Source organism: Podarcis vaucheri (assembly GCF_965113315.1).
Source record: "Podarcis vaucheri genome assembly, chromosome: Z".
Lineage (NCBI taxonomy): Eukaryota > Metazoa > Chordata > Lepidosauria > Squamata > Lacertidae > Podarcis > Podarcis vaucheri.
The window spans coordinates 26649777-26674169 of NC_138758.1; the positions used below are offsets into that span (position 1 = coordinate 26649777).

Genomic DNA, 24393 nt, shown 5'->3' on the forward strand with positions numbered 1-24393 from the left:
CCTTCTGAGAGAAGAAAAACTCTGGTCCTAAACTTCTGTTGCCCTGTGGGATATCTCTAGGAGAAGAAAAAGCTATACAAATCTGGAGTAGAATCCCTAAGACAGTTGGGTGGTGGCTTGTATGCCACCTTCCAGCAACACCTTCAGCCAAGCTGCTGCCAAATGTACTGCTTTGCTTTCCTTTGGACCACATAAGTGAGGCTGAGAGCGGGGTCTTGTCATCTAGGCAGCCCAAATACTCTTTATTCTGGGAAGGGACTAGCTATGGTCGAGGAAAGAAGGTACTAGGAATGTCACTAGAGGAAAGGAAATTTCAAGAACTAGGGTAAGGAGATGAGAACAGTTGTCCTATATGTCTGTTGCTGTGATAAAAGTAGGGTCAGACCCATTATTGGCATACAGTTCAGATGTTAGGAAACTGCTTTGCATGGAGTAGCCCGAATGTTTCCAGGACCAAGATGTGAGGAAGAAGCAGTGTTTGGCCCTGCACATCCAAAGATTTAGCACATGTAAAAGGGAGCCATAGGAAGCAATCTAATAACAAGCAGGAGCACTGGTCCATCTAATTCAGTCCTGTCTATAGAGTAAGATTGCATCTTGCATGGAGGTTATGTTCTTTGGGGTAGCACGTAAAGCCAAAATTGCAAATAGTCCAAACAACTCCTTGGAACCACCCCTGTATGAGCAATCTTATCTTCCAGAGCTGGCATGAGATGTTGAGGGCCATCAGAGATCTTGCGAGATCTTGCGAAGGCCTCCAGAGCCCATGAGAGAGTTTTCTGGAGCACAGTAAGCATGGCAGATAGCGCAGAAAGAGCTTTTAAGCTCTCTGCCTTCTGTGCGTTTGTGTGATTTCAGTTGGCAGGCTGCCAAGCGCATAAAGTTGAAATTGTGCAAGTTAAATCCACCTAGGTTGAGAGTTGATTATACTGACTGGCAATGGCTCTCCAAAGTTTTAGGCAGGAAATCTTTACCAGATCTACCTCAAGATGCCGGGGATCAATTTTTTGGACTGTCTGCATGCAAAACATGTATTCTGCCAATGAGCTATGGTCCAGTGGCCAGCCGATCTCTTTACTTCTTCTTCCATGTGTCTGTGTCCCTGGGGCCAGTCAAACTGTTTGCATTTGAACCAACCCTTAGCTACTGGCATTTCTTTTACCCTACGTAATGCATCGGCTTTTTGTGTGTGAAGACACTGGCAAAATTTGTGGGGTAGGAAGCCCTTGCTCTGAGAGGCATGCAGTAACAACATGCCCAGTTTCCTGATAGCAGGAGCTGATGAGCAGGGTGAGTCCCACAAAGCCATGCCAGGGAAGAATGAATGGGGCAAATGAAAATGCCTGTATTTGTACACTGTGGTCCCAAGTGACTCTTCTAGCAAATAGCTGGAAAAACATGCAAATTATACTTGAACAACAGGTAGAACGGCAGCAATTTGGTGGGGGGGGATACAACATATGGGAGATAATGACAGCCAATTCACTCATTACCCACTGAAGAGGTATGTATTTCTCAAGGGAAAATATTAAACTATCCAGTGGGGGGGGGGATCCTTTGTCTGCCTGCACCCAAGTGCAGATGCATCCCTGAGTCACATCCTTAGCTTCACTTGCCATAAAAAGCACAACATTCAACCATCTAAGCACCTGAAATTTAGAAGTAGTTTCGCACCTGTCAGCTATTTGTTGTATTAGCTCCCACAATATCATTAACAGCATACCTACAGAAGAAAGGTCTCCTCTCAGGAGGACCTGGAAATGAGCAGTTATGCCAGATGGAAGACCTGCATTCTCTCTTAAGGCCATCTTCTAGCCATCTTGAAATGACCTTTGGCCATTCACATTGCATAACTGCATCTTCCTTAAAAGAAACACGGATGATCTACGCTCTCTCACTGTCGGAGGAGAATAATTCTTTTAAGGTCCCATATTTCAATAAAATTAATTCTCTCTCAAAGGATGCTACCATCTTGCTTAAAATGGGGGGGGGGGGAGGGAGAGAGACACACACCTCAGGTCTGAGAACCAAATGCTGCCCTCCACACTTCCTTGTCCAGCCATTAGGCTACTCCTAAGGTCATGCCCCCTTTCTCTGGCCACTTTCTCACTTCCTCCTTGAGAACCTTGCCTGGCTTAAATGTTTCTTGTTTGCCTGCATGGAAAAGTGTGCAAGTGGGTCCTCTCCTTCCCTTATCAAACATTTGTATGACTGGAATGTAGCCCACTGCACAAAGATAGATGTCACAAACATTGCCCTACCTACTTTGTCTGTGCTGCTGTCCACCACTAGCATGCTGTTTCCAGAAAGTTGCCCATGAGGCAATACAACCCTCAGACTGAAATGGTTTTTCACCGTTGCCTACAATGATACAGGAGACCACAGCCCAAAGGATACTAGGAAATAAAGGGGGGAAGGCACCCCAAGTCCCACTGAACAATTAGTTTCCATTGTGAAGACCCTTCAAATAAATGCCAAGATTTTGAAAACACATAAAAAAACCAGCCAGCCACTTCTGCTGTCCCTACTCTCTGACATTTAAGTACTGATTGCCAATCTTCCTGGAAATCCGTTCCTTCTTTCTCCCAACTGTTGTACTTTAGAATGAGTACCTAACCAAGCAAAGGTTAAGTACATTATGTGGCACCTCTAAGGGGTAATGAATGAGTGGTTACTTTTGTTGATGCTGAATGGTATCTATAAGAATATAAGAAAAGCCCTGCTGTATTAGACCAAAGGCCCATCTGGTCCAGCATTCTGTTCTCAAAGTGCCCAATCAAATGCCTATTGAAAGCCTGCAAGCAGGGCAAGAGTGCAACAGCAGTACCCCCAACAACTGGCATTTGGAGGCATAATGCCTCAGGTGCTGGAGGATGAACATAGCCATGTTCCTTTATGATTTCTTTTAAATGGTGGAATGATGCAGCGTAAGGAAATCCAAATGCTCTTAACCTTGCGTTTTTCTTTGTGAGGAAAGTATTGTAGTGGGGAAACACATGCAGAGAATAATCACCTGGTGGAAGAGGGTGGTTAAAACTTTCCCACAGCTGTTGGTTGCCTCCTGAAAAGGTTCTTCAGTGCCATTTTTATCCCACTGGCCTATCCTCCCCATCAGCTAAGCTCAGAGAATGGGAGCAAGTTGGGTGGGTGAAAATGGGGGTTTCAGAGAGAGCACTTCTAAGGGAGAAGGAATAATTTTCTGAGTACAGATTTGCCAAGGTAATGTGCAGTTCAGCCCTAAGTTCCCTGACTACCTGCCCCCTCCCCAACAAAACAGTAAGAATTCAGACAGTTTTCAGCACTTAAGAATGTAAAAAGAGCCCTGTTGGAGAAGGACAGTGGTCTGTCTAGTCCAGCACCCTGTTCTCACAGTGGCCAACCAGATGCCCCCGTGGGAAGCCCACAAGTAGGACCTGAGCAGAACAGCACTCTCTCCTTCTGCAGTTTCCAGCCACTGGTTTTCTGAAGCATTACTACCTCTGACTGTGGAGGCAAAGTATAGCCATCATGGCTAGCAACCTAATAACCTCTCTCTTGTAGGAACCTCTCTAATTCTCTTTTAAAGCCATCCAAGTTGGTGGCCATCGCTGCCTCTTGTGGACTGCAGATCAAACTGGTCCAGTTCACACTTAGCACTAAGCCAAACTATGGCTTAGCATGAATAAGCAAATGTGTGGGTCCAAGAGAGAAGAGGCCACTTTGCTCCTCCTCCAGCCCTGCTGTGAGCTAAGCCGCAGGTTTGCTCATGGTTTACCTCCCCAAACACATGAGTGGCAAGCTACAGAACAAACCTTTGACTACTGTTTGTGGTGTGTCGGCAGCCTAGGTTCAGACATAACACTAAGCGAAACAGCAGGACCCCAACATGTTTGCTTGTTCCATTAAGCCGTATTTTGGCTTAGAGCTACATATGAACGAGGTCACCTGAAGGATGTTGGGGGTTTTGTGTGTGTGTGTGCTACACAGTAATCCGTGAAACCCTATGGGACTTTGCTCTGCGGCCCATTGAAACCAGAAGACATTCCGCTACTTGATTATATTAATGGATAGACATTTGGCAATGTACTAGAATGAACTAGAGAGTCCAAACTTGACACTAAGAACTGGTCTTAATTGTGTATCCTTTTGCTTATTTAAATGCTAGCTTCAGAATGCAATAGCTGCTTTGAAGAGACCTAAAACCATATTGTGACTATTAGGAAACCTCATGTGCATCTTTAGAGAACTTAATGCTCTTCACAGAGTACTTTACTGTACTTTAGTACATCGTTCACAGCTCAATTGCTCTAAAATGTTAGCTATCTGAACGTCACAACGGTAGTTTCTAAGCATACCCATATCCAGTTTTCTGCTACTAATTACTGTCAGTGAAATTTTGTACATTTTTATCTGAGTGCAAAAATTAAATGAACTGCAGTTAATAGCAACAAGTTATTCACACGAAGCAGCCAACTGGCAGTCTGCGAAGTTGCATGCAAAGGATCATTATAGTTATTAATATCTGAAACCATGATACAACCAAGAACTCCATTTCTATTTTTGCAGCTTATAAAACAGCCAGTAGAATTTCTAGAGGGGAGAGGAACCTTTTCTCATTGTAGATACATCCACAAAGATCAGGCTATGCCTGAATATTGACATTCAAGGGTGGTTTTTTGGTTTTGTTTTTTAAAAAAACAAGAACAAAAAGGGGTATAAAGGCCCAGGCAAGCAGAAGCCCTTTCCATCTGTGAAGTGCATTCTCCTCCTCTTCCGCGTTGTATAAGTGACTCTGTCTAAGGCTAACCCTAAAGGTAATTTACAGCCTTATCAGTGAAAGCAACCATGGCAGATATTACACATTTTAAACCTGCATGACAGAGGGGAAAAAGAAACATTAATGGTCACTTAATCAGGAACACTCAAAACCCTACATTAGAACTCATCTGAGGCATATTAAAGCAAAATGCTGTAATTTTATGTAGCACTCTGCAATTACCACGAGGAGCCCATTATTGTTGCAAGTGACATGATTTTCAGAAATCTATCTAGGCACCCTATATAAATTGGCTGTTGCAATGAGGAGATGTAAAAAATGCTGAAAATGCTCTTGTCCTGCAAGCTTTCATGTTCTACAAAGAACCACATGCAGTTTTTAAATGGCAAATGCTCACTTAGGTGCTGCCACGTCCATAACATTTATGGAATAAAAGAGATAAAAGCACATTTATGTAGTTCTTCCTGTGTGGCCTGCACCGTGTTTGTCCAAGGATGCTCATTTCAGTTACTCAGAACTTCTTCCTTAGGCCTAGTTCTCACTGTGCCTGGGCTGGAGTACTTCACATGGCAGGAATGATTCCTACTCACACAAAACAATCATGTTGGGAAGGATACTTTAAAACCCTCTGTCCTGATAACTATTTATATTAAGTGTGAGTTATTTTCTTGTAAGGAGAAGCATCCCATCAAATGGGCCTCAACAGCAATCTACAGTCCAGACAAATATATACTGTCTCAGTGAGAAATGGGCCTCTGAGATAGTACTGTGACTAGGTAGGATCTGGGTGAAGGTTGGTCAAAAGAAAAAATTGAAATTCTGTGTGCTTGTAGTTAAATGCAATGTTGAAAGTTTATTTGCCAGGCGACACACTGTTCCAGAAGAGCATCATATGTTTACTTTGATTAAGTAGAGGTCTATAACCATCTCCTCTGTGCATGTTTACCCTAGTGCAGTGCAAAACAAACTCCAATGAAGGATGACAGTACTAAGTGACTATGCTAAAGTACTCTAGTCATATTTTGTTTTAACAAAGACAGAGAAATTGTGCTCAACAAAGCAGCAACTCTTTTCACAGAGAGAATAAAAGATTGAGAATCCTTACCTCCCAGTCCAAGTAATCACAGACATCTTCAAAATTAGTAAGTAGAGACACTGAGCAGAAAAGCCGTGGCAGCTCATCCCTCGTCATTGGGGGAAATCGGCTATCTTTAAGGGCACTGCGAAAGAAAAAAGAAAAGCGGGGGATGATTTTGATGCACCTTATTGTAAACAGAAATGTGCACTGAAGTGGCACAGCTGAACATATTTTTAGCCTTAATAATAAATTATTAGCAGTAAATGGAAAGCTTCTGGACACTAAAACTGTTCTTTCCACCATATGTTTAGTTATTTGTCACATTTATCACCTTTCCTTCAAGGAATTCAAGGTGGGTGGATAAAGGTTCTCTCCCTCCTTGCCAGCTGTATCTTTAGAAGAACACTGCAAGTTATATTAGGCCAAGTGAAACTGGCCAAGTTCACACATAACCTTCAAGCAAGAATGGGGAACTTGCAGCCCTCCAGATGTTGCTGGACTGAAACTCCCAATATCCTTGGATGTCAGCTGAGTGGGACTGATGAGGGTTAGATTCCAATAACATCTGAAGGGCCCCAGGCCCCAGCCCTGCACTAAACCATTGTTTAGTGCTATGTGCACAAGCTGGACTGAGCCTAAGCAAAGTCTTAGGCTGACAAGCTCTCCCTTCTCTTCCTCTCGCAGAAGGACTTCTGCAGAGCTTAGTTTTACTTTACACAAATCCTGGTTTGTGGTTATGAACAGAGAAACAAACTCTGATCAGTTTCCAGACAAACCAACTTCAAACCATGGGTTATGAAACTGATTTAACTAACCAGATTATGCTGTAATCTGCAATCTCAGCTTTGAGCTCGTTGTAGCTTGTTCATGTAGCACTAAACCACAGTGCTATGCTACGTGCTATATTACGTGTAAACCAGGCCACCGACCAACCCAAGGCCACCCAGTGAGTTCCATGGCCAAGTGGACCTGAACCACTCTGATTCCAGCACCAGTCAGCTTAAGCAAGAGCGAAGCAACCCACGGATCAAGCAATTCATCCCCTGAAAGTGTACAAGACCATGCTCCAAATGGGAGAAAAACCTTATGGAAACAGCTCTCAGCGCTAACCAAAGTCCAGAACTGACAAAGCTTTTAGATGTAAATGATTAATATTTTAAGGATAAATATGTCACATAGATGTGTAAGTTTGATATCAGAATTTCAGTATGCAGAGAACAAATGGCATCTATTGCAGCTCTGGAGCACAAGGCGTTTTGAGGAACAGAGGAATGGTTAATCAGTGAGAAGGTTGTGAACTTGATATAATCCGCAACTGCTCCATATTCCTACTAGAGAGTACAAAGTATGACACATCACAGATTTAATTGAAGAACTGGGATAAACTGGAGAGAAATCGTTAATGACAATACATTTCAAACAATATTTGAAAGAACATCGGAGTACAATATTTGGAAGAGGCAAGCGCACAAACCTGAAGAGCAGAGAAAATCTGTATGTGTGCTCACTTTTACCTAGAGGTGAAAGTTTGCTCCAAATATTTCTTTGAAAATTGTGATGTTGATTATAACAGCCAGCCTCTGAACATAAAAAACTGTCATAATTCGTTCGTTAATTCGTTCCGGAGGTCCGTACTTAACCTGAAACTGTTCTTAACCTGAAGCACCACTTTAGCTAATGGGGCCTCCTGCTGCTGCCGCGCCACCAGAGCATGATTCCTGTTCTCATCCTGAAGCAAAGTTCTTAACCCGAGGTAATATTTCTGGGTTAGCGGAGTCTGTAACCTGAAGCGTATGTAACCTGAACTGTATGTAACCCGAGGTACCACTGTATCCATATTTGATACCCAGTTATACTGCACTTCAACATTTTATGTTATTGATTTATTACATTTATTTCCCAAAGACACCCATAGAGTGTGACATCATATTCCACATAGCAGCTGACCGCATAAGCACTAGGCCTGGGCTATATATCAATATATTGCCTAGGAGCAGTATGAGGAGCAGACTGTGATGTCGGCTTCATTCAGCAGTATATCGCTGGTGAAACACCACCACTCCCGGGTTTGTCTGCTAATGACTTCCTCCAGCGAGTGTTGCTAGCAGAGGGACCCAGGAGTGGTAGCAGTTTCACCAGCGATATATTGCTGAGTGAAACCCCAATCCCACTCTGCCGATACAGCTTGCTCCTCCCTCTGCATCTTTAAACACAAAATCTCAACTTGCATTAACTGGTTCTCCACCACCACTTTACAAAACTGTGATCAGCCATGTGCGAGTAAGATCTTAGCTCTTTTTTTACCTGTTGCCTCAGTGGCTTTTAGCTGCACTGGAGTACAAAAGCACTCTGATTAAGTTGAAGCTGTGCTAATCAGCTGGATGCAAACCAACCACAGGGCTCTCCACAGGGCAATCCTCCCTGGGTATGAGCCACATTATAAACTCCACAGCATTGTTAACAGCTGTGACCAAAAATGTAACAAAGCAAGGCTCCCGAAGCCCAGAAATGCCTGTGAAGTAACCACAGATCCATCTGGACTAAACAAAATGCCGTTTGGTGGAGTTTTTCCCACATCTCTCTGGGGTGGAAACCTTCGTCTGTGGTAAATTACCGTATTTTTTGCTCTATAAGACTCACTTTACCCCTCCTAAAAAGTAAGGGGAAATGTGTGTGCGTCTTATGGAGCGAATTCAGGCTGCGCAGCTATCCCAGAAGCCAGAACAGCAAGAGGGATTGCTGCTTTCACTGCGCAGCGATCCCTCTTGTTGTTCTGGCCTCTGAGATTCAGAATATTTTTTTTCTTGTTTTCCTCCTCCAAAAATTAGGTGCGTCTTGTGGTCTGGTGCGTCTTATAGAGCGAAAAATACGGTACATGTTTGCTTTAGATAATTGGCCATCAGCAAAAGAGCTGAAAGGACAGTGAGTTTCTTGGGACAATTCAGAGGTGTACATTTTGCTGCAGGAACATTTGTTCTGTTTGAACTGAGTGGTCAGCCATTACTGTAGGAAGACAAAACAATGTTATTGGACAACACATGCAGAGGCACAGGCAGAGAAAGATGAAGAAATTTCTTTGCTGAATTTAAATGACAGAGATTTAAATGAAACTATCCCAGGAAGAACATGACAGCAAGGGAACGCTAGCCTGGACCCATCCATCAGAGAAGCAGCAGCTGCAAGTAGCTTGCTCCTCTTTCTACCCCGTCGCCCCCAAGATGAAGAACTCTCTCCTCCTCCTGCCAACTGCAGTTGCCTGGGGATTGTGAAAGTTGAGGCAAAGCACACTCTGGCCTCTGCTGCCAGTCAGAGGAACAAGGGCTGCTGGGCCAAATGTATCACCTTTTATTCAAGTAAGACCACCAGCAAGAAGAGGTCAGCTTGGTGCCAACTGAAATTTCTGTTCACAAGGTTGCTTCCTGGCAACCTGGTTATTGAGCATTCATCCAGATTTGCTTGCACAGAGGTTATATGACTTGCCAACTGATTGTTTCCCCACACTTCCTAGTGCATTTTTTTTGTCACTTGCCTTAACACAAAAAGTCCTAAATTTGCCAGGTTGCAGCCGATTCCCTCCTGCAAAATAATGACAATCTGAAGGGGACCTTGGTCATCACTTTGCTTTGGGAGTCATCTTCCCTTGTGTGGCCACAACTCCACTTCCCAGCATCCGGTGTGAGGAGGAAGAGAGGAAGGAGGCAGAATCAATATGTCATCAAAGCAACAATTGTGCTTTCTGACATTTCCAGGTAATACTTTTAGGATGAAATCCTGAAAACACCAAGACCGACTGAACAGAGTGAGAACTCCTTCTAATCTAAGTAAATCCAGTTAAGACTGAGCTATTAACTTATAATATTAATATAAATAAATAGAATCACAGAAATGAAAAGCTGAAAGGGGCGCTGAGGGTTATCTAGTCCAACCCCCCACAATACAGTAATAGCTTTATATTTATTTGGATTTGCAGTGTGGTTGTGTGTTAACTACAAACTGCAATACTTTGCCTGGTCAAAGATTATGCTAACATACCTCTTCCTTTCTAATTTTAAGATTTACCCTTAGCAGTGAAAATGCCAAAATGGTTTTAAAAACCTTTTAGTTTCTGAGGGCTTCCAATCAATGAGAGAAAGTCCAAATGGATAGCTTTTGACATTTGATATTTAAGATAGTCTGCAAAATGCATAAGTAGTCATCTCGGTCCACAAGCTACAGGACAGCACCTATTTAAGGATTAATAGGTGGCCAACCAGGTGGTTGTGGGAAGCCCACAAGCAGGACCTGGGTGCGACCGCAGCACTCTCCCCATTTGTGATTCCTAGTTACTGGGATGAAGTTAAAGCAATAACAACTACGTTCAGACACAATTCTGAACTATGGCTTAGCATTACATAAGCAGGACTGGGTGAGCCATAGGCTTACAGACTCCCTTTTCTGTTCTTGCTAACTGCAGTTCAACTTCAAACTGTGATTTATGAAGACGGCTTGTTTCAATAAACTATAGTTAAGATTGACTGCTTCTTAAGGTCTCACTTTTTGAAATCATGACATTTCATTGGTATGTGCTACAATGATCCACCTACAACTTTAATTATGATTTCAGCAGACCCGTTGTTAGTCTAATCTGACTAACTCTGAGAATAACGGCTACAACCCTGTGCTTTTGGTGGCCATCCTTTCAGATTAAGAGTACTAAGCATAATAGTACACTTTTAGGGACTGCATAAATAACAGCATGACCTCAGTTATGAAAATGATATGCAAATGGTGTTTCATGCCACCAATATACATCAGTGACATACTGTTCTCAGTTCAGGACATACCTCCAACCCAGCGCTGCATACCAAACCAGTTCCCCACCACCATTTTGGGATCTTGCCAAATGCGAACAAAAAGTTTTGAGACAGCAGCTGCCTCTCATTGCAAGGCTCGGAGGCATGTGGCTGCCTGAGTAAGGCTTTAAGAAACATAAAGGTAAATGAAAATTAGAAAGCTACCCTACAAAATAAATGGCCAATACAGTGGTATACAACCCAGTGATACTAGCATCACTGAATAGATTTGAGAAGTGTACTACTTAGTACTACTTTCCAGTGCAAAGCCAGTGGTGGAGCACTTGCCCAAAACCACTGGGGAGGAGTGCTAATGGCATGGCTTTGCTGCCTGGAGCAGAAGGCAGGAAGAGGCATGACACTACTAGCAACTGAGTAGAAGCTGGCATGAGTGAAGCATTTTTTTTTTTAAGTGCCCACAAAGATGTACGCCGGCAATAACATAAGGAAAGTTTCACACCCAAGTGAGGGTGAGTGACAGCTTCTGCTCTCTTTGCTAACAGAAGACATTTCAGCAAAACATGATTGGAGTGAATCACTGCCATCATCACTGCCATCACTACCACAACCATCTCTATTTCTAATGTTCAGACTGTTAAGTGCTACTCACGTAGCCAAAGAGACACCACACCACCCATGCACAAGAGGGGCAGAAGTTTTAGCAGCCTTTGGGGAACATCATGCTTTGGAGAAGTTCAAAACATCTTTGGTGGTGGTGGTGGTTTTTGTTGTTGTTGTTGTTGTTTTAAAAGAACACTCTAAGAGGAAGGAACACCACAAACCAGGGGAAAGAGAATGAAATTGAGTGAAGTGTTTGGAATCCTGATCAGGAAAACTCCACATTTTGTTGCAAGTCCCAGTTATTTATTTATAAATTATTTATAAATTTTAATTGAGCATCAGCAACAGCATGAGAGAGACATTTGTCAGGAATTCAAAATGTGTTCTGAACATTATAGAACAAAGGCAAAGGATGCTAAATGTTCATCACCTAATTTTAGATGTGTGATAAATATCTAAAAAACCCAAACACAAAACACCCTCAAGATGGCATACCAGAAAAAAGATGCATGCAATGCTTGGCAATACAATGGCTTTTAAAAAATAACTTGTCTGGGGAAGCAAACTGAGGGTGGGATTGAGTAGGTTGGAATATACCAGAGAAAACTATGATTGTCGATTTGGAAAGGTAATTCTAGAGAGTGTCATGGACAGTAGTTGGAAAATTGAAAAGAATAGTTGATGTCTTCTAATAATTTAGTGATACGCAGGTCCTGTTTATCGAACACAATGTATTTCCTGGAAATTGTTTGTTAGGAGAGCGTATTTGCATAACGAGTCAATGATTTCCATTATTTCCATTAGAAATATTTATAATGCAGGATTTGTCCACACGCTTTCCCCCACTCTTTTCATGGTTTCTTCCTGAAATGACTGCAGGCAATCAACAAAAGAAAGACAAAGACAAACAAAAACAAAACCCAACCCTAACAGATTTGTCTGAACTCTCCTGCTCTCTGATGTATCCAATCTTGCTCCCCGAAGGAGCATTTTCTGCCCGAAAATGGCTGCTGCCAACAAGAAAAGCAGAAACAAACAAGGAAGTAAGTAAGGAAGTCGACTGTTTGGATAAGTGAATCTGCAGAACACATAGCAAGGTTTGTGCATAATTCTTGAAATGCGATTAGGTGAATTTTCAGATAGTGAGCAGGCAGACAGCGGGACCTGCATGTAGATACGTAAGTAGGGCTGATACTTGTGGAGAGCTTTATTTTCTCCCAACCTTACTAATGATATAGATTCACACTGCAAAAAGGGATGCCTCTTTGTGCAAATATAAAACTGGTTTACTGAATTTGGACTGGATACCAGCTGCCTTCACCTGGGCAACACAGCTTCCATGAAGTAGTCTAGTTCAGTAGGCTACTGAGGGAGGGCAAGACTTTTAAGTAGAGCAGTAGTGTCTGATTGATTAATCAGGTGTATTAAACCAATTAAATAATTTTGTTTGACAAAAAGACACTCCTGATTTAATAAGGATTCTGTTGTTGCTTTTTTAAAAAAAATACAAGTATTTATAAAAAATGTAGAGAGAAAAAGCCCTCCTTCGCCAATGGAGACGAGGGAATGCTTATTCTGAAAGGGAATGCCTACTGCTACATGTGTGTGCATCAGCTGAAAAACAATGTTTGTTTGTTTTCCTTAGAACTATAATTTTTCAAATGAATTTTAATCCATTTAATTACCCAAAGTTAAAACTCAATATGGTCAAGTCAACTAGGATTTTTTCAGTTTGACAGCAGACAAAAAGTATTTACAGAGTGGTGGCAAAGCTCTATAAAGAGAGCTTTTCCCACTTTATTTTTAACAGCCAGAGGGCAAGTCCAACATTACATTTCAGCAAACCGATTGCAATGAGTCAGTGACACAGCCAAGAATAGAACTCACGAGTCAGGGCTTCCCTGCCTGCTTTTTTACTTGCTTCCCCACACCCATTCCCTTTTTATAACACAAGCTATGCAAAATATTGCCATGCCCCAAGAGTTCAATAGCAAGCAGCTTGAATCCAGTTTCAGAGGGAACCATTAAAGTAAAACTAGTTCCACTCTTAAGAGCGAGGAAAAGTCAACTGATGTTTATTATGGCTGTGAATTGGTGGAGAATCAGGATTAAGAGAATGAACAGTGAATCAGAAATTCTTCAGTGTGATTCCTACTTCAGCCACAAATTAATTAATTGGCCTTAGATTCTATCTTGGCCTCAGTCCCCCACACTCATGGAAATAATACTTACCTATAATACAGGGCTCCTGTATCGATTAAAAGATAACGTATGGGAGGAACAAAGAAGACATCTTGCTCAATGAGCTAGAAATCCCCAAAGCGACAGACTCCATAACAGTGGGAAGTGAAACCGGGTCCCATGAGCAATTCAGTACTAGAGGGACACTATTGTCCCCCTGACCAAAATGGCCAGAGCAATCTTGAGATGGAAAATGAAATCAAGGTGGCATTCAAAAGAGAAAATGCTGTAGTGGTGGGTTATTTCAAGTACCCTTAGATAGTTGTGTACGTTACTGTTCCAGTTAGGACAAAGTTAAGATTTCTAGATACCTTAAATGACTGTACCCTAAAACACTTGTCATGTAGCCAACCAGAGATGAGGCAACATTTGACTTGATCTTAAGTGCTGCCCAGGACCTGGTTCAAGATGCAAGTGTTGCTGAATAAACTGGGATCAAATCCAACATACAGTCGTACTTTGGAAGTTGAATGGAATCTGTTCCGGAAGTCCATTTGACTTCCGAAATGTTCGAAAACCATAGTGCGGCTTCTGATTAGCCGCAGGAAGCTCCTGCAGCCAATCAGAAGCTGTGGAAGCCCTGTCAGACATTCGGCTTCCAAAAATAGTTCACAAACCTGAACAGTCACTTCCGGGTTTGCGGCATTCAGGAGCCAAAACGTTCAAGAACTAAGCTGTTCGAAAACCAAGGTACAACTGTATGTGTAAGCAGCCAATGGCCAAGTCAATAAAACACAGTCATATTTGGCTTCAAAAGAGACTTTGGTATTGGTATGAAAGAAGCTGAAAGGCCAATTCAAGAAAATAGTCTCACCAGAATGCTTGGGGTTGTTCAAAAGCATACTATTAAAAGCCTAGGTGGTCTACTGCTCATCAAGAAAACTACCACCAGGGTGAAGATGAGGCCAGATGGTTAAATAGCAGAGACAAAGAAGCAATTAGAGCAGTGTTTCCCAACCTTTTTTGGGCAAAGGCACACTTGTTTCATGAAAAAAATCTCGAGGCACACCACCATGCCAGATGGGGAAAGGTCACTTTTTACTTATGTAAAAATAAATAAATAAATAGTAACTTCCAACGAATTCTGTAGGTCTTGTTTCTGAATCATTAAAGCTGCATTTGGGAAGGATTTGTAAGGGCGCACAGCAACTCAGTCCCACCAACTCCATAGCAGGGTTCTCAGGTTCAGTGAAGGGCTCCCTCAGGGGGGCACATATATACACCTGGGCTCCCGAAAAGCTACCACAAGAGCCCTTCAGGAGTTCACATAGCGCAGGCCTGAAGGCTGCAGCTTCCCACTTAGCATCCCGCCAGAGGAGGAAACCTCAAGTGGTCGACCTGTTTTTTCCCCCTCCCGCCTCCCTTTTGGAGCGCAGAGTTTTGAAGGCCGGCATCAACTCCGTTTTCCCGGATACTTCCCGCTTGAACCGAGGGCTGGGTGAAGCAAGGGCGGCGCTGCGCGTTTTACCTCCACGGCGCAGGGGCTCTGGCTCGCCTTCAGCCAACGCACGACAGCGCTGGCTGCCACTTCGTCCTGCAGCAACATCTCCAAAACAGCCGCCATGCCCACCTCTCTCCTCCTCTAGCACTACCGCGCAGGCGAGCCTCCGGGGCGGGTGCACAAGGAGCGTGGGCGCCACCCCTCGACGCCGTCCCAAAAGCCGACAAAAAGCCCTAAAAAAAGAGGAGCAGCAAAAAAACAACACCACACACGGGGGGCGTGTTCTAATTCGCTTCTAACTCCGGGTTAGAGCGCAGCACGTGGAGGATGGGTGGGGAAAGAGAGAGGAGGCGCACTGATAGAACGCCAGGTACGGGGGCCGCCAGGGAGAGCCAGCGCGCGCCCCACCCCGGACGCTCGCGGCCACCGCCGTCCCTCCCTCCCAGGGAAGGCGGGATTAGAGCAAGCGCCCGGGCAGCAAGAAGCGCGTGCGCGCGCCGGCCCTGCCCTGGATCCCTCAGAACCGCCAGTCTCTGGGAAAGTGGGCGTGGCTTCAGAACTCTCAGGCAGCAGCGCCCGCCGCCCGGCAAGGCTTCCCATTGGGAGGCGCGAATGCTTTAGTGGGCGGGGATTGGCGCAAATATAGGCAGGGCGGGCTGAGAGGAGGAGCCGCCGCCGAGGAGCAGCGGCACCAGCAGCGTTTCCTCTCCCCCCTCCCCTCCCAACAAGCGGGGCGCCTGCGCCGGGGGTTTGCGCGTCAGGCAGGCAGCCAGGCAGGCAGACGGCGAGAGCCCCACGCTGGGCGGCCTCTCCTCGCCGCCGCCGCCCCGCCTCTCGCCGCCCGACTCGCCCGACTCCCTCCCACAGCACACCAGGCAACGTCTGGCGGCACACTAGTGTGCCGCGGAACACCGGTTGGGAAACACTGAATTAGAGGTAAGACGGCATCCTTCAGAAGACAAACCAAACCCTTCTTGCTGATGGGTTAGTTTTTTTTATATATGCAAGGAACTCACCCACCCAACATGTGACAGCATTTGAATGTGCAAATCCTCCACTTACACTTAAAGTGATACAGTCCAGGCATAGCTTTACAATTTTAGTTTTGTTGAATTTATAAATGTCCCAGAGAAGCTAAGCTAAGGGGATTCATAATGTCTTGGCGCAACCTCTTTGTGGATGGCCTGACAAAAAAAGAAAAGAAAAGAAATCCCCCACATAGCTGCTGATACTGCTAAGCATTTCCCAGCAAAATTCTGCACTGAATATTTACCAGCGCATCCCATGTCCTCCATCATGGGGGTGGTGCTGGCACTGCAAATAGAAGAGCCAACTGGAAGCAAACGAAACTTGAGATGGGTCACGGTTTACCCAGATCTTTGACTCAGGGTGAAGGAATGTGTGGTGTGGTGGGGCTTTCCCTGAAATCTGTCCCTTATTCCAAAACAGCCACCATGGATACCTATTCCCTGGGATTTCCCTTGACAGGAACCAGGAGAATTATGAAGATAGGCATTAATTTAGAGACAGAGGGAATTTGCTAACATCTATTGATTTTTCCATTGCCAGGTTTTAGCTGGCTGAGGCCACTAACAGGCAGCAAGGGAATTCTTGTTATACTGACAATCAATATTTTCCTAGTGAAACCCCAGCAGCAATAAGCATAATTTAGCTTTATCAAAAGAGCAGCCAAACCAACAGCTTCTTTCATCTGATAGTATAAAGAGAAATACTGCTCTTGAGAGAACAGGCAAAATTCTCATTCCAGTTTTTGTAAAGAAGCTTGAGAGAGATCATTTTCAGGGAGTCCCCTTCCCACCTTTGAGAGGAAAACTTGAAATCCAAAATCTAAGTTGATGGTGAGAAATAACTCTGCCGGCTTTCACACATCATGTTAAACCATGGTGTAGTGCAATTTGTGTGAGCAGGAATGAGCTGCAATAAGCCTTGGTCTCATGCACTCACACTTATTATGCTGCCAGGGGTTGTCTGGAAAGCTTTTTGCTTTGGTTAACAACAGGTTTTTGTATTATGGGGAGTGATGAACTGTGGTTAATATTAACTATGGTTAGGTTCAAACAATCCAACTCCAAACTATGGCTTTTGAAACTGGTTTGCCAAAACTAACTGTGGTTCATGTTAACAACAATTATGGGTCCAGAAGATGCAACAAGCAGTTCTTTCTTTCAAGCACAAGACGTGATGTGCCAACATAGCCAGTGTCTATGCTTGAGACTAGACAGCAAAACAACCCCTGCCCTAAATCCAGACCTGTGACTTATGTGTACATCCTGAACACTGGCTGAAGGCAGGAAAGGAAATAAAAAAAACTACACTTGAATTTCCTATGTATTGTTATTTTGAGCCGGAAAATGCTTTAAGATCACACAGGCTGCCAGCTGAGACAGAGGTCATACCAGAGGACAGAAATAAAAAAGCACATGGAACTGATATGGTACAACAGAGAACTGGATATTTGCCCTGGGTAAGAACAGGAGAGAAAAGAAATTCTCCATGAGATCTTTTTTCAGTCCTCTCGAAAGTTTTAAAGGCATTTACTAGTTTCCAATACATTTTTTAGAATATGCATCCCCAGCATCCTAGACATTTTATGCTATGCTTATTTTATGTTGTTATGCTTTCACTCAAGGGAGAAAGTTCTTATACACCAAAGTTATGAAGCTGACAAGTTGAAGAATCCTGGGAGAGTTTGTGGCAAATGGAGGGACTGAGTTAAAAGAGATTTTTTTTCTCCCTCCTCCAAAGCTGCCTTACCTAGAAAACTCATCTGCCAGCCACTTCCCATACAGCCCCAAAAAAGAGTAACCTGATGTGTTTTCATACTTGTAGTGGCTAAACTGTCCACACCTACTTCAGCATAACATACCTGGTATTTCTGTTGATCTAAAGCAAGGAGCGCAACCTTTTACACACCAAGGGCCACATGCCCATCTGAGCAACCTTCCAGGGACCACATGCTTGTAGTGGGTGGTGCCAGAGTCTAAAGTGGGTGAAGCAACAAATGCAAATTTTACCTATGTACAGAAGGTTAATTTTTACACTTACACACATAAAAAGAGCCTGCTGGATCAGGCCAGCAGCCCAATCCAGTCCAGCATCCTATTCTCACAATGGCCAACCAGTTGCCTATGGGAAACATGAAAGCAGGACCTGAGCACAAGAGCATTCTCCTCTCTGGTGGTTTCCAGCAACTGGCATTACTGCCTCAAACTGTGGAGGTAGAGCATAGCTATAATGGCTAGTAGCCACTGATAGCCCAGTCCTCTTTTAAAGCCATCTGGGTTGGTGCCGCCTGTGCAACAAGTTTGATAGTCTAATTCTTCATTTCATGAAGAAGTACTTTATTTTATCTGTCCTGCATCTTCCAACATTTAGCTTCATTGGATGTCCACGTGTTCCAGCTCTAATAGAACAGGAGAAAAACTTTTCTCTATCCACTTGCTCCAGGCCATGCATAATTTCATAAACTTCTATCATGTAACCTTTCACTCGCCTCAGACACTGCAACTCACTTCTCTATCCTCCATCCAGACAAGCAAGAGGCATAATCAGTAGTTCAGCCAGGCAAAACACTAGGGATGTGAAGAAGGGCCAGCAAGTGGGGGGTGACCCATGGTGAGGTCTGAGGACCAGCTAGAGATGCCTTAAGGACTGTATGAAGAGATTGCAGCCCTGCAAAGAGTTGAGGGGAGGAGTTCCAAGGACCTGAGAGCTTGATGCAACAGAATGTGCCTCACCTGCCAAGACTCTAGCAGTCTGAGAACAGCACAGTTTGAGAAGCAGCTTTGAAAAGGAAGTGTGGGCTGTTTGGTTGCCTCTATCTTTATCTTGCTTTAAGTACAACAAATCTTTTCTATTGAGTGTACACAAAATAAACGTTCAAACAATATACAACATTCTCAGATAAAATAGCTCAGGATCTAAGATAAGGCACAAGCTGTCTCCTTTCCTAGCATAGAAGGTGATTCGTATGCTGGGGCATGAAGTTGCAACACCAGACACAGACAAGAGGGTACCTATGTCAATTGATGGGGTATCCCCAGTCCAAGCTTAAGATCTGTCAATGATGCCTTGGTTCAAATTTCATCATATGAGGAAGGCATACTGGTCTTTCCAGTGGCCAGCGGAGCTCTGAAACACTCCTCTGTTCATTTGACTCCCTCTCTCAAGGCATTCTGGAAGCAAGTAAAGATGACATTATTTTGTTCTGCTTTTGGAAATCAGTCCCCCCCCCCCCGGTTGGTTTCCTGCTGTTCCAATGGCTGTTCTCTGTGGCAAATTTTAATGTGCATTTTTAATAGGTTTTATAGAATTGCTTTTTTTAGAAACAGTTGCTGAAAAGTGGTCTATAAATTCTGCAAATGAATCTGGCAGGCAGTTACATAGATTCAGTGGGCAACAGACCCAGCACATGACATCATCCCTAGAAAGTCCACTTCAGCACACACACAAGACACCCTGGGAGTTTGAGGAAAGTGGTACTGGAGCAATATTTCTGGCCACTGCCTGCAATGGAAGACAACTATTTCAGCAGCCTGCAAAGTTGCTGCTGGGGGAGCATCCAAGCTCAGACAATCCCTAACGCACAGTGGTTTCACAGCAGCAGTAAATGCACTTGGTCTCCCCAGTCCACAGAACATGCTGCACTCCAACCTGATGGGGGACTGTCCAGGCTAAACCACAAGCAGAAGAGGAATATCAGGGGCACTTAAGTGAGCTGCCAAAGAAAGGGGCACGTGTATAAGCTCAGCTGGCCCATTTGAGTTTTACCAAGTTATCTGCTGAATATTGATAGTGTGTTTGGGGGAAGGTCTCCAAAGAGTTGGGGACTTCATTAAGGTAATGGGTAACTTCCCCCTCTCACCTTTCTTCTTGCACTTCCATCTTTATTTCGTTAGTCTACATGGTTTCCTTGGCCTTAGCCTGATGCACTAGACACAGGAACTATTTCCAAGACACGTGGAGTCATAATTGTGGCTGACCTATTCTGATAAGTACAAATATACTGCAATCATGGATGAAGCAGGGGACAAGGTTGATTTTAAGAGCAAGGGACATATAGGGAAGTGGTGCTGAATCCACAGATTACCTCTATCCTCTATGCCTTTTCTCAACCAGGCTCTTGACACTGAAAGTGAGAAAAGCACCTGGTGGAGGGGTGATAAGCAGTGGGGAGAGAGAGAGAGGGGGGGGGAAATTTAGCACTCCTTAATTACATAACACTTAAATTCTTTTTTAAAAACCCACATGTTTTCAACACGATCTGAGACTGCATCATTTCTAGTTTTGGGCTTACATGCCAGAAGTAGCTTTTGAAAGTTTCACGACTGTTAAATCAGGTGCAATTTACTTTGCAATTTGGCACATGTTGATTTGCAAAGGCACTTATGTATCACAGGCAAGGTCTGAACCCACTTCTCTCCAAGAATGCCTGCAGCTGTGTCACCACAGCCCTCTCAAGTACCTTGCTCCAAAAGGGGTATTTGCAATAGGATGGTAGTTGTTCAGTACCATTCGGTGCAGGATGGGTTTTTTTCCAGGAGTGGCCACAATATCATCTTCTTCAAGGTGGGCAGTGCCACCCCCTGAATTCAGCCAGTCATGCTTCACCCCAGCTAGTTTTAATTAGCCAAGAAGAGGAAGGATGAAGAGGGCACATTGTTAGGTGCATGCAAGCACCATGTCAAAGTAATCAGGTTGCAAAAGCTGAAACTTGGTTTGATGGGGCGCTGGAAATCTCTTCTGGGACCGCATCAGTCATGGCACCTAGCTTGCTAAAGAGAAGAATGTCTCAAAGTGCTTAACATGGAGGGTCTCTGGGGTGTCCCAGACTCCATCTGCTGATATACTGTAGGTGTCAACAGCTAATGGACCACCCTGACGTTCTTCTGGGGATTGAGGATGCACCAAAGCAGGCCTTCTTCACTGCTTTCATCATCATGCTCTAGCATATGTCCAGTCATTGTTGCACTAACTCAGCGGTAGTCAACCTTTTTACACCTACCGCCCACCAATCCATCTTTCTTGATAGTAAAATTTCCTTACCGCCCACCAGTGCTCAATGGAAGGAGGATTCAGCTTGTGCCATAGAACCCCCTCCCGCTCACCAGGAATCCTGAAATGCCCAGCAGTGGGCGGTAGGAACCAAGTTAACAACCCCTGCACTAACTGCACTCTAACTGTCCTTGACTTGTTTCCTCACATGTAACTCCAAAGTACACCAGGCAGCCGAACGTGCTCCACTGGATCAGAGAGTATGCTCAGAAACAATTATATCTATAGTCCTCTGAATCTCAAAATTTCATAGCAAGTCAAGGGTCCCAGGACAATCACCAGATCTACCAACTAGAAAATCCCTCAGAGCATCCCTTTTGAGTCCTTAGAATAAAGTTTTAAACCTGTAAAGACAAAACAGCAAGAACACCAAAGGGGCAGAAGACCTGCAGTTGCTGAACTCCCTTTAAACCTGGTTAATGATTCTTGGCTCCTCAGAGAACAAAACAACACTGAAAAGGTCCTAGCCCCTGATAAATTAGATAGCTGCTGAGCCAGCAACAGCACTATCACATAAAAAGCAAACAAACAAACCCCAATTAAATAATTAAAACAGATTGTGGAGCTCAGCCAAGAACGACCTTTCTCAACGCCATCTTGGCAGCATCCTTTTGAGTCTGTAAATCTCTGCTGGCAGATCATCCCAACAGGTCCCCCACTTATGTGGGGTGAATTGGTAAATACTGCGTTGGATTCCTCTGTTGCACAGCTCTAAAAAGTCTATTTTGCTTGTTTATTTAAGACACTTATATACCACTTAATCATTAGCATTTCTGAACCCTTGCAGTAGTGGAGACACAAGATGGGATACAGCCCAATGTCACCTGAATAAAATTCAGAGCATAACCAAAGGGCTAAGGACTGAAGGGATGCTTAAATTAGGATGCATATGCACAGGATGTAGCTTTGGACTCAGCAAAGCCTGTATGTGTGGACTTATACTCTGTGACCCCCAATCAGTCCCACAGGGGCTATGTGAACTAATATTAGAAACCAATATAGAAGTGAGAAAAACAGCCAGTTCTGAGGCAGCAGGAGGAAATGTTTTTCTGTATTGTTCATAGCAAATGGTATTGAAAAGTTGGAATATATTACTGCAGTGTACCCAAAAGAATCAAATCAGCAGGCCAAAGCAGAACTACTCAGTTTGATTATTATCTCATATCTCATTATTTCTACATCAATATGATTGCACATGCCAGATGGTCAATATTTAGGGTTATAATTCCAGAGCTTTTTGATTGTGCATTATGTTTTCAAAAATAGTAGAAATAATTTCCTAATAATAGGCTCCAGTAAGACCCTGAACTATGTAAAGTGCTAACAGTTTACATTTTAGGAAAGCTCTTTTATGCTTTATACTGTTCAGGAAGCATGTGAAATCATACTATTTTTAAAGTCTTTATCCATGTCACACAGGAGTAAGACTAAGGAAGGCTATGAAGAGAATCGCCCACTGCAAACCAATACAGTGGAACCTCGGAACTTGAACGGCTCCGTTCTCGAACATTTTGGCTTCCGAACACAGACAATCCAGAAGTAAGTGCTTTGGTTTTGGAACATTCCTCGGAACATGAACGTCCAACGTGGCTTCTGCTGTGCAAAAACCTAGTTGTTGGCCAATCAGAAGCCATGCCTTGGAACTCAAACATTTCAGAAGTCGAACAGTCTTCCGGAATGGATAACGTTTGAGTTCTGAGGTACCACTGTACAGGCAACAACCCATTTAGGTGTGTTCAAATGACACACAATTGTGTACATGTGCATGGCGCCAAACCCGGAAGTAGCCCCAAAATATCACAAAGATGTCATGAAAAGGGGCAGGACAGGGTGGGGGCAGAATGGGTTTACATGCACTCTGCCCATGCATGTGGGGGTCCAGAACATAAGCCCCACACAAAACGAGGATTGCTTGTCCTGAAAATCAGAGTTGATTAGGAGAGCAAAGCACCAGAATTACAACCAAGAATAGCTAGTACCTATGAAAATACCTGTGATAATATCACATACCCTGAAATCTAAATGGTGCAGGTTCACCACAATTATTGAAATGTGAAGGTGCTCAGCACAAATTCATTATTTATCTGTAAACATTGAAATAAGCACTGAGGATTTAAATTATGACTACACCACCTTCGTAGAAAGGCAAATAATAATGTACAAATAATGCTGTTAGTAAGTCAGCAATAGCATTTTTTGTTCTATAAAATCGAACCTGCAAGAGAGACAGACAGACAGACACAGACACACACAAAGAGAGAGAGAGAGCGCTATACCACTGCTTGCATTGCTCACCAACACTACCTACAGTCCATGACTCCCCAAACCCCCACCCCCACACATTCCCTGCACTACAAACCTTTAGACCAGTGGTGGGGAACATTTGTAGCTCCCATAAGTGGACAAGGCAGCCCACCTGTCAATCACATGGGTTGCCCAAATCATAATACCAAAGGTTGAAATGAGGAATACAGAAAAGCTTGTAAAATCTTGTCATGCACTGATCATATCACCCCATTGCAATTCTACTCCTAGTTCTCCTTAGACCCTCAGTGTCCTTCGAACCCAAGCTGCTCCCCCCATATCATTTTCTCACTACCTAATAGCATCTTTGATCTCGCTCCATATCCATCACTCCCCTCCTCTCGTGACCGACTAACATTTCTTTCTCCCACATCTCTATCTCTACCCTTCTCTTCCTGCAAAAGGACCTCCCCCTACTATCCTCCTTTCTCTACCCAAGAGCATCCCTCCCCCCACCACACATATCCTCGTCTCTCCCCCAAGAGCACATATTCTACCCCCACATCTTTTCCTCCCTCTCTATCCAAGAACACATTATTTTATGTGCCCTCCCCACACACCTCACCCCAAATCCTCTTCCCTCACACAACACTCCAAATGCATCCTCTGCCCCACACGTATTTCCCAAAACCTTTCTTTCCTTTCCCCCAGTGGGTAGACTGAAAGGAAAAGCGCTGGACCAGAGTGGAGTAGCCTTTGCAAGCTTTCCCTCTCTTAACCTGCTGCCGCTGCATCTACCATGGGGAGCCAGAGAAGGATGGCTGCATTTTTCCCTCCTGTCTTCTGTAACCAGTGGTGGCAGTGATAAAAGGACAGTGGGAAAGCCTGCAAAGCTCACCCTGTGTTCCCTGTGTTGATCTGCCCACCCACTTCCAGTTACCTCCTCTTTGCCCCTGAGGCCACTTGTCTATCAGGGCAGCTTACCAGCAACTGCCTTGCTTCATTGTCGCTCTCTAGGCCTGCAAGGCTGCTGAGGCTGAAATGGTGGTGTTTGTGTCCAGAGCACAGTGGAAGCAGAACACATTGATTGCTAATGGACTTCCCTGCCCTACCTGTTCTGCTGCAGCTCTTCCACCTCCCCCCACAAAACCTACACTGGTTGCTT

At 44.1% G+C, this 24393-nt stretch overlaps 1 protein-coding gene across 1 annotated transcript in view; it reads right to left on the reverse strand.

Moving 5' to 3' along the window:
* The window catches only part of AMMECR1 (AMMECR nuclear protein 1), a 127289-nt gene that overhangs the window by 16953 nt on the left and 85943 nt on the right, over positions 1-24393 (reverse strand). Inside the window, exon 4 of the mRNA XM_082208660.1 lies at positions 5862-5976. Coding sequence (XP_082064786.1) covers positions 5862-5976 — 115 coding nt within the window. The remainder of the gene's footprint in view (positions 1-5861; positions 5977-24393) is intronic.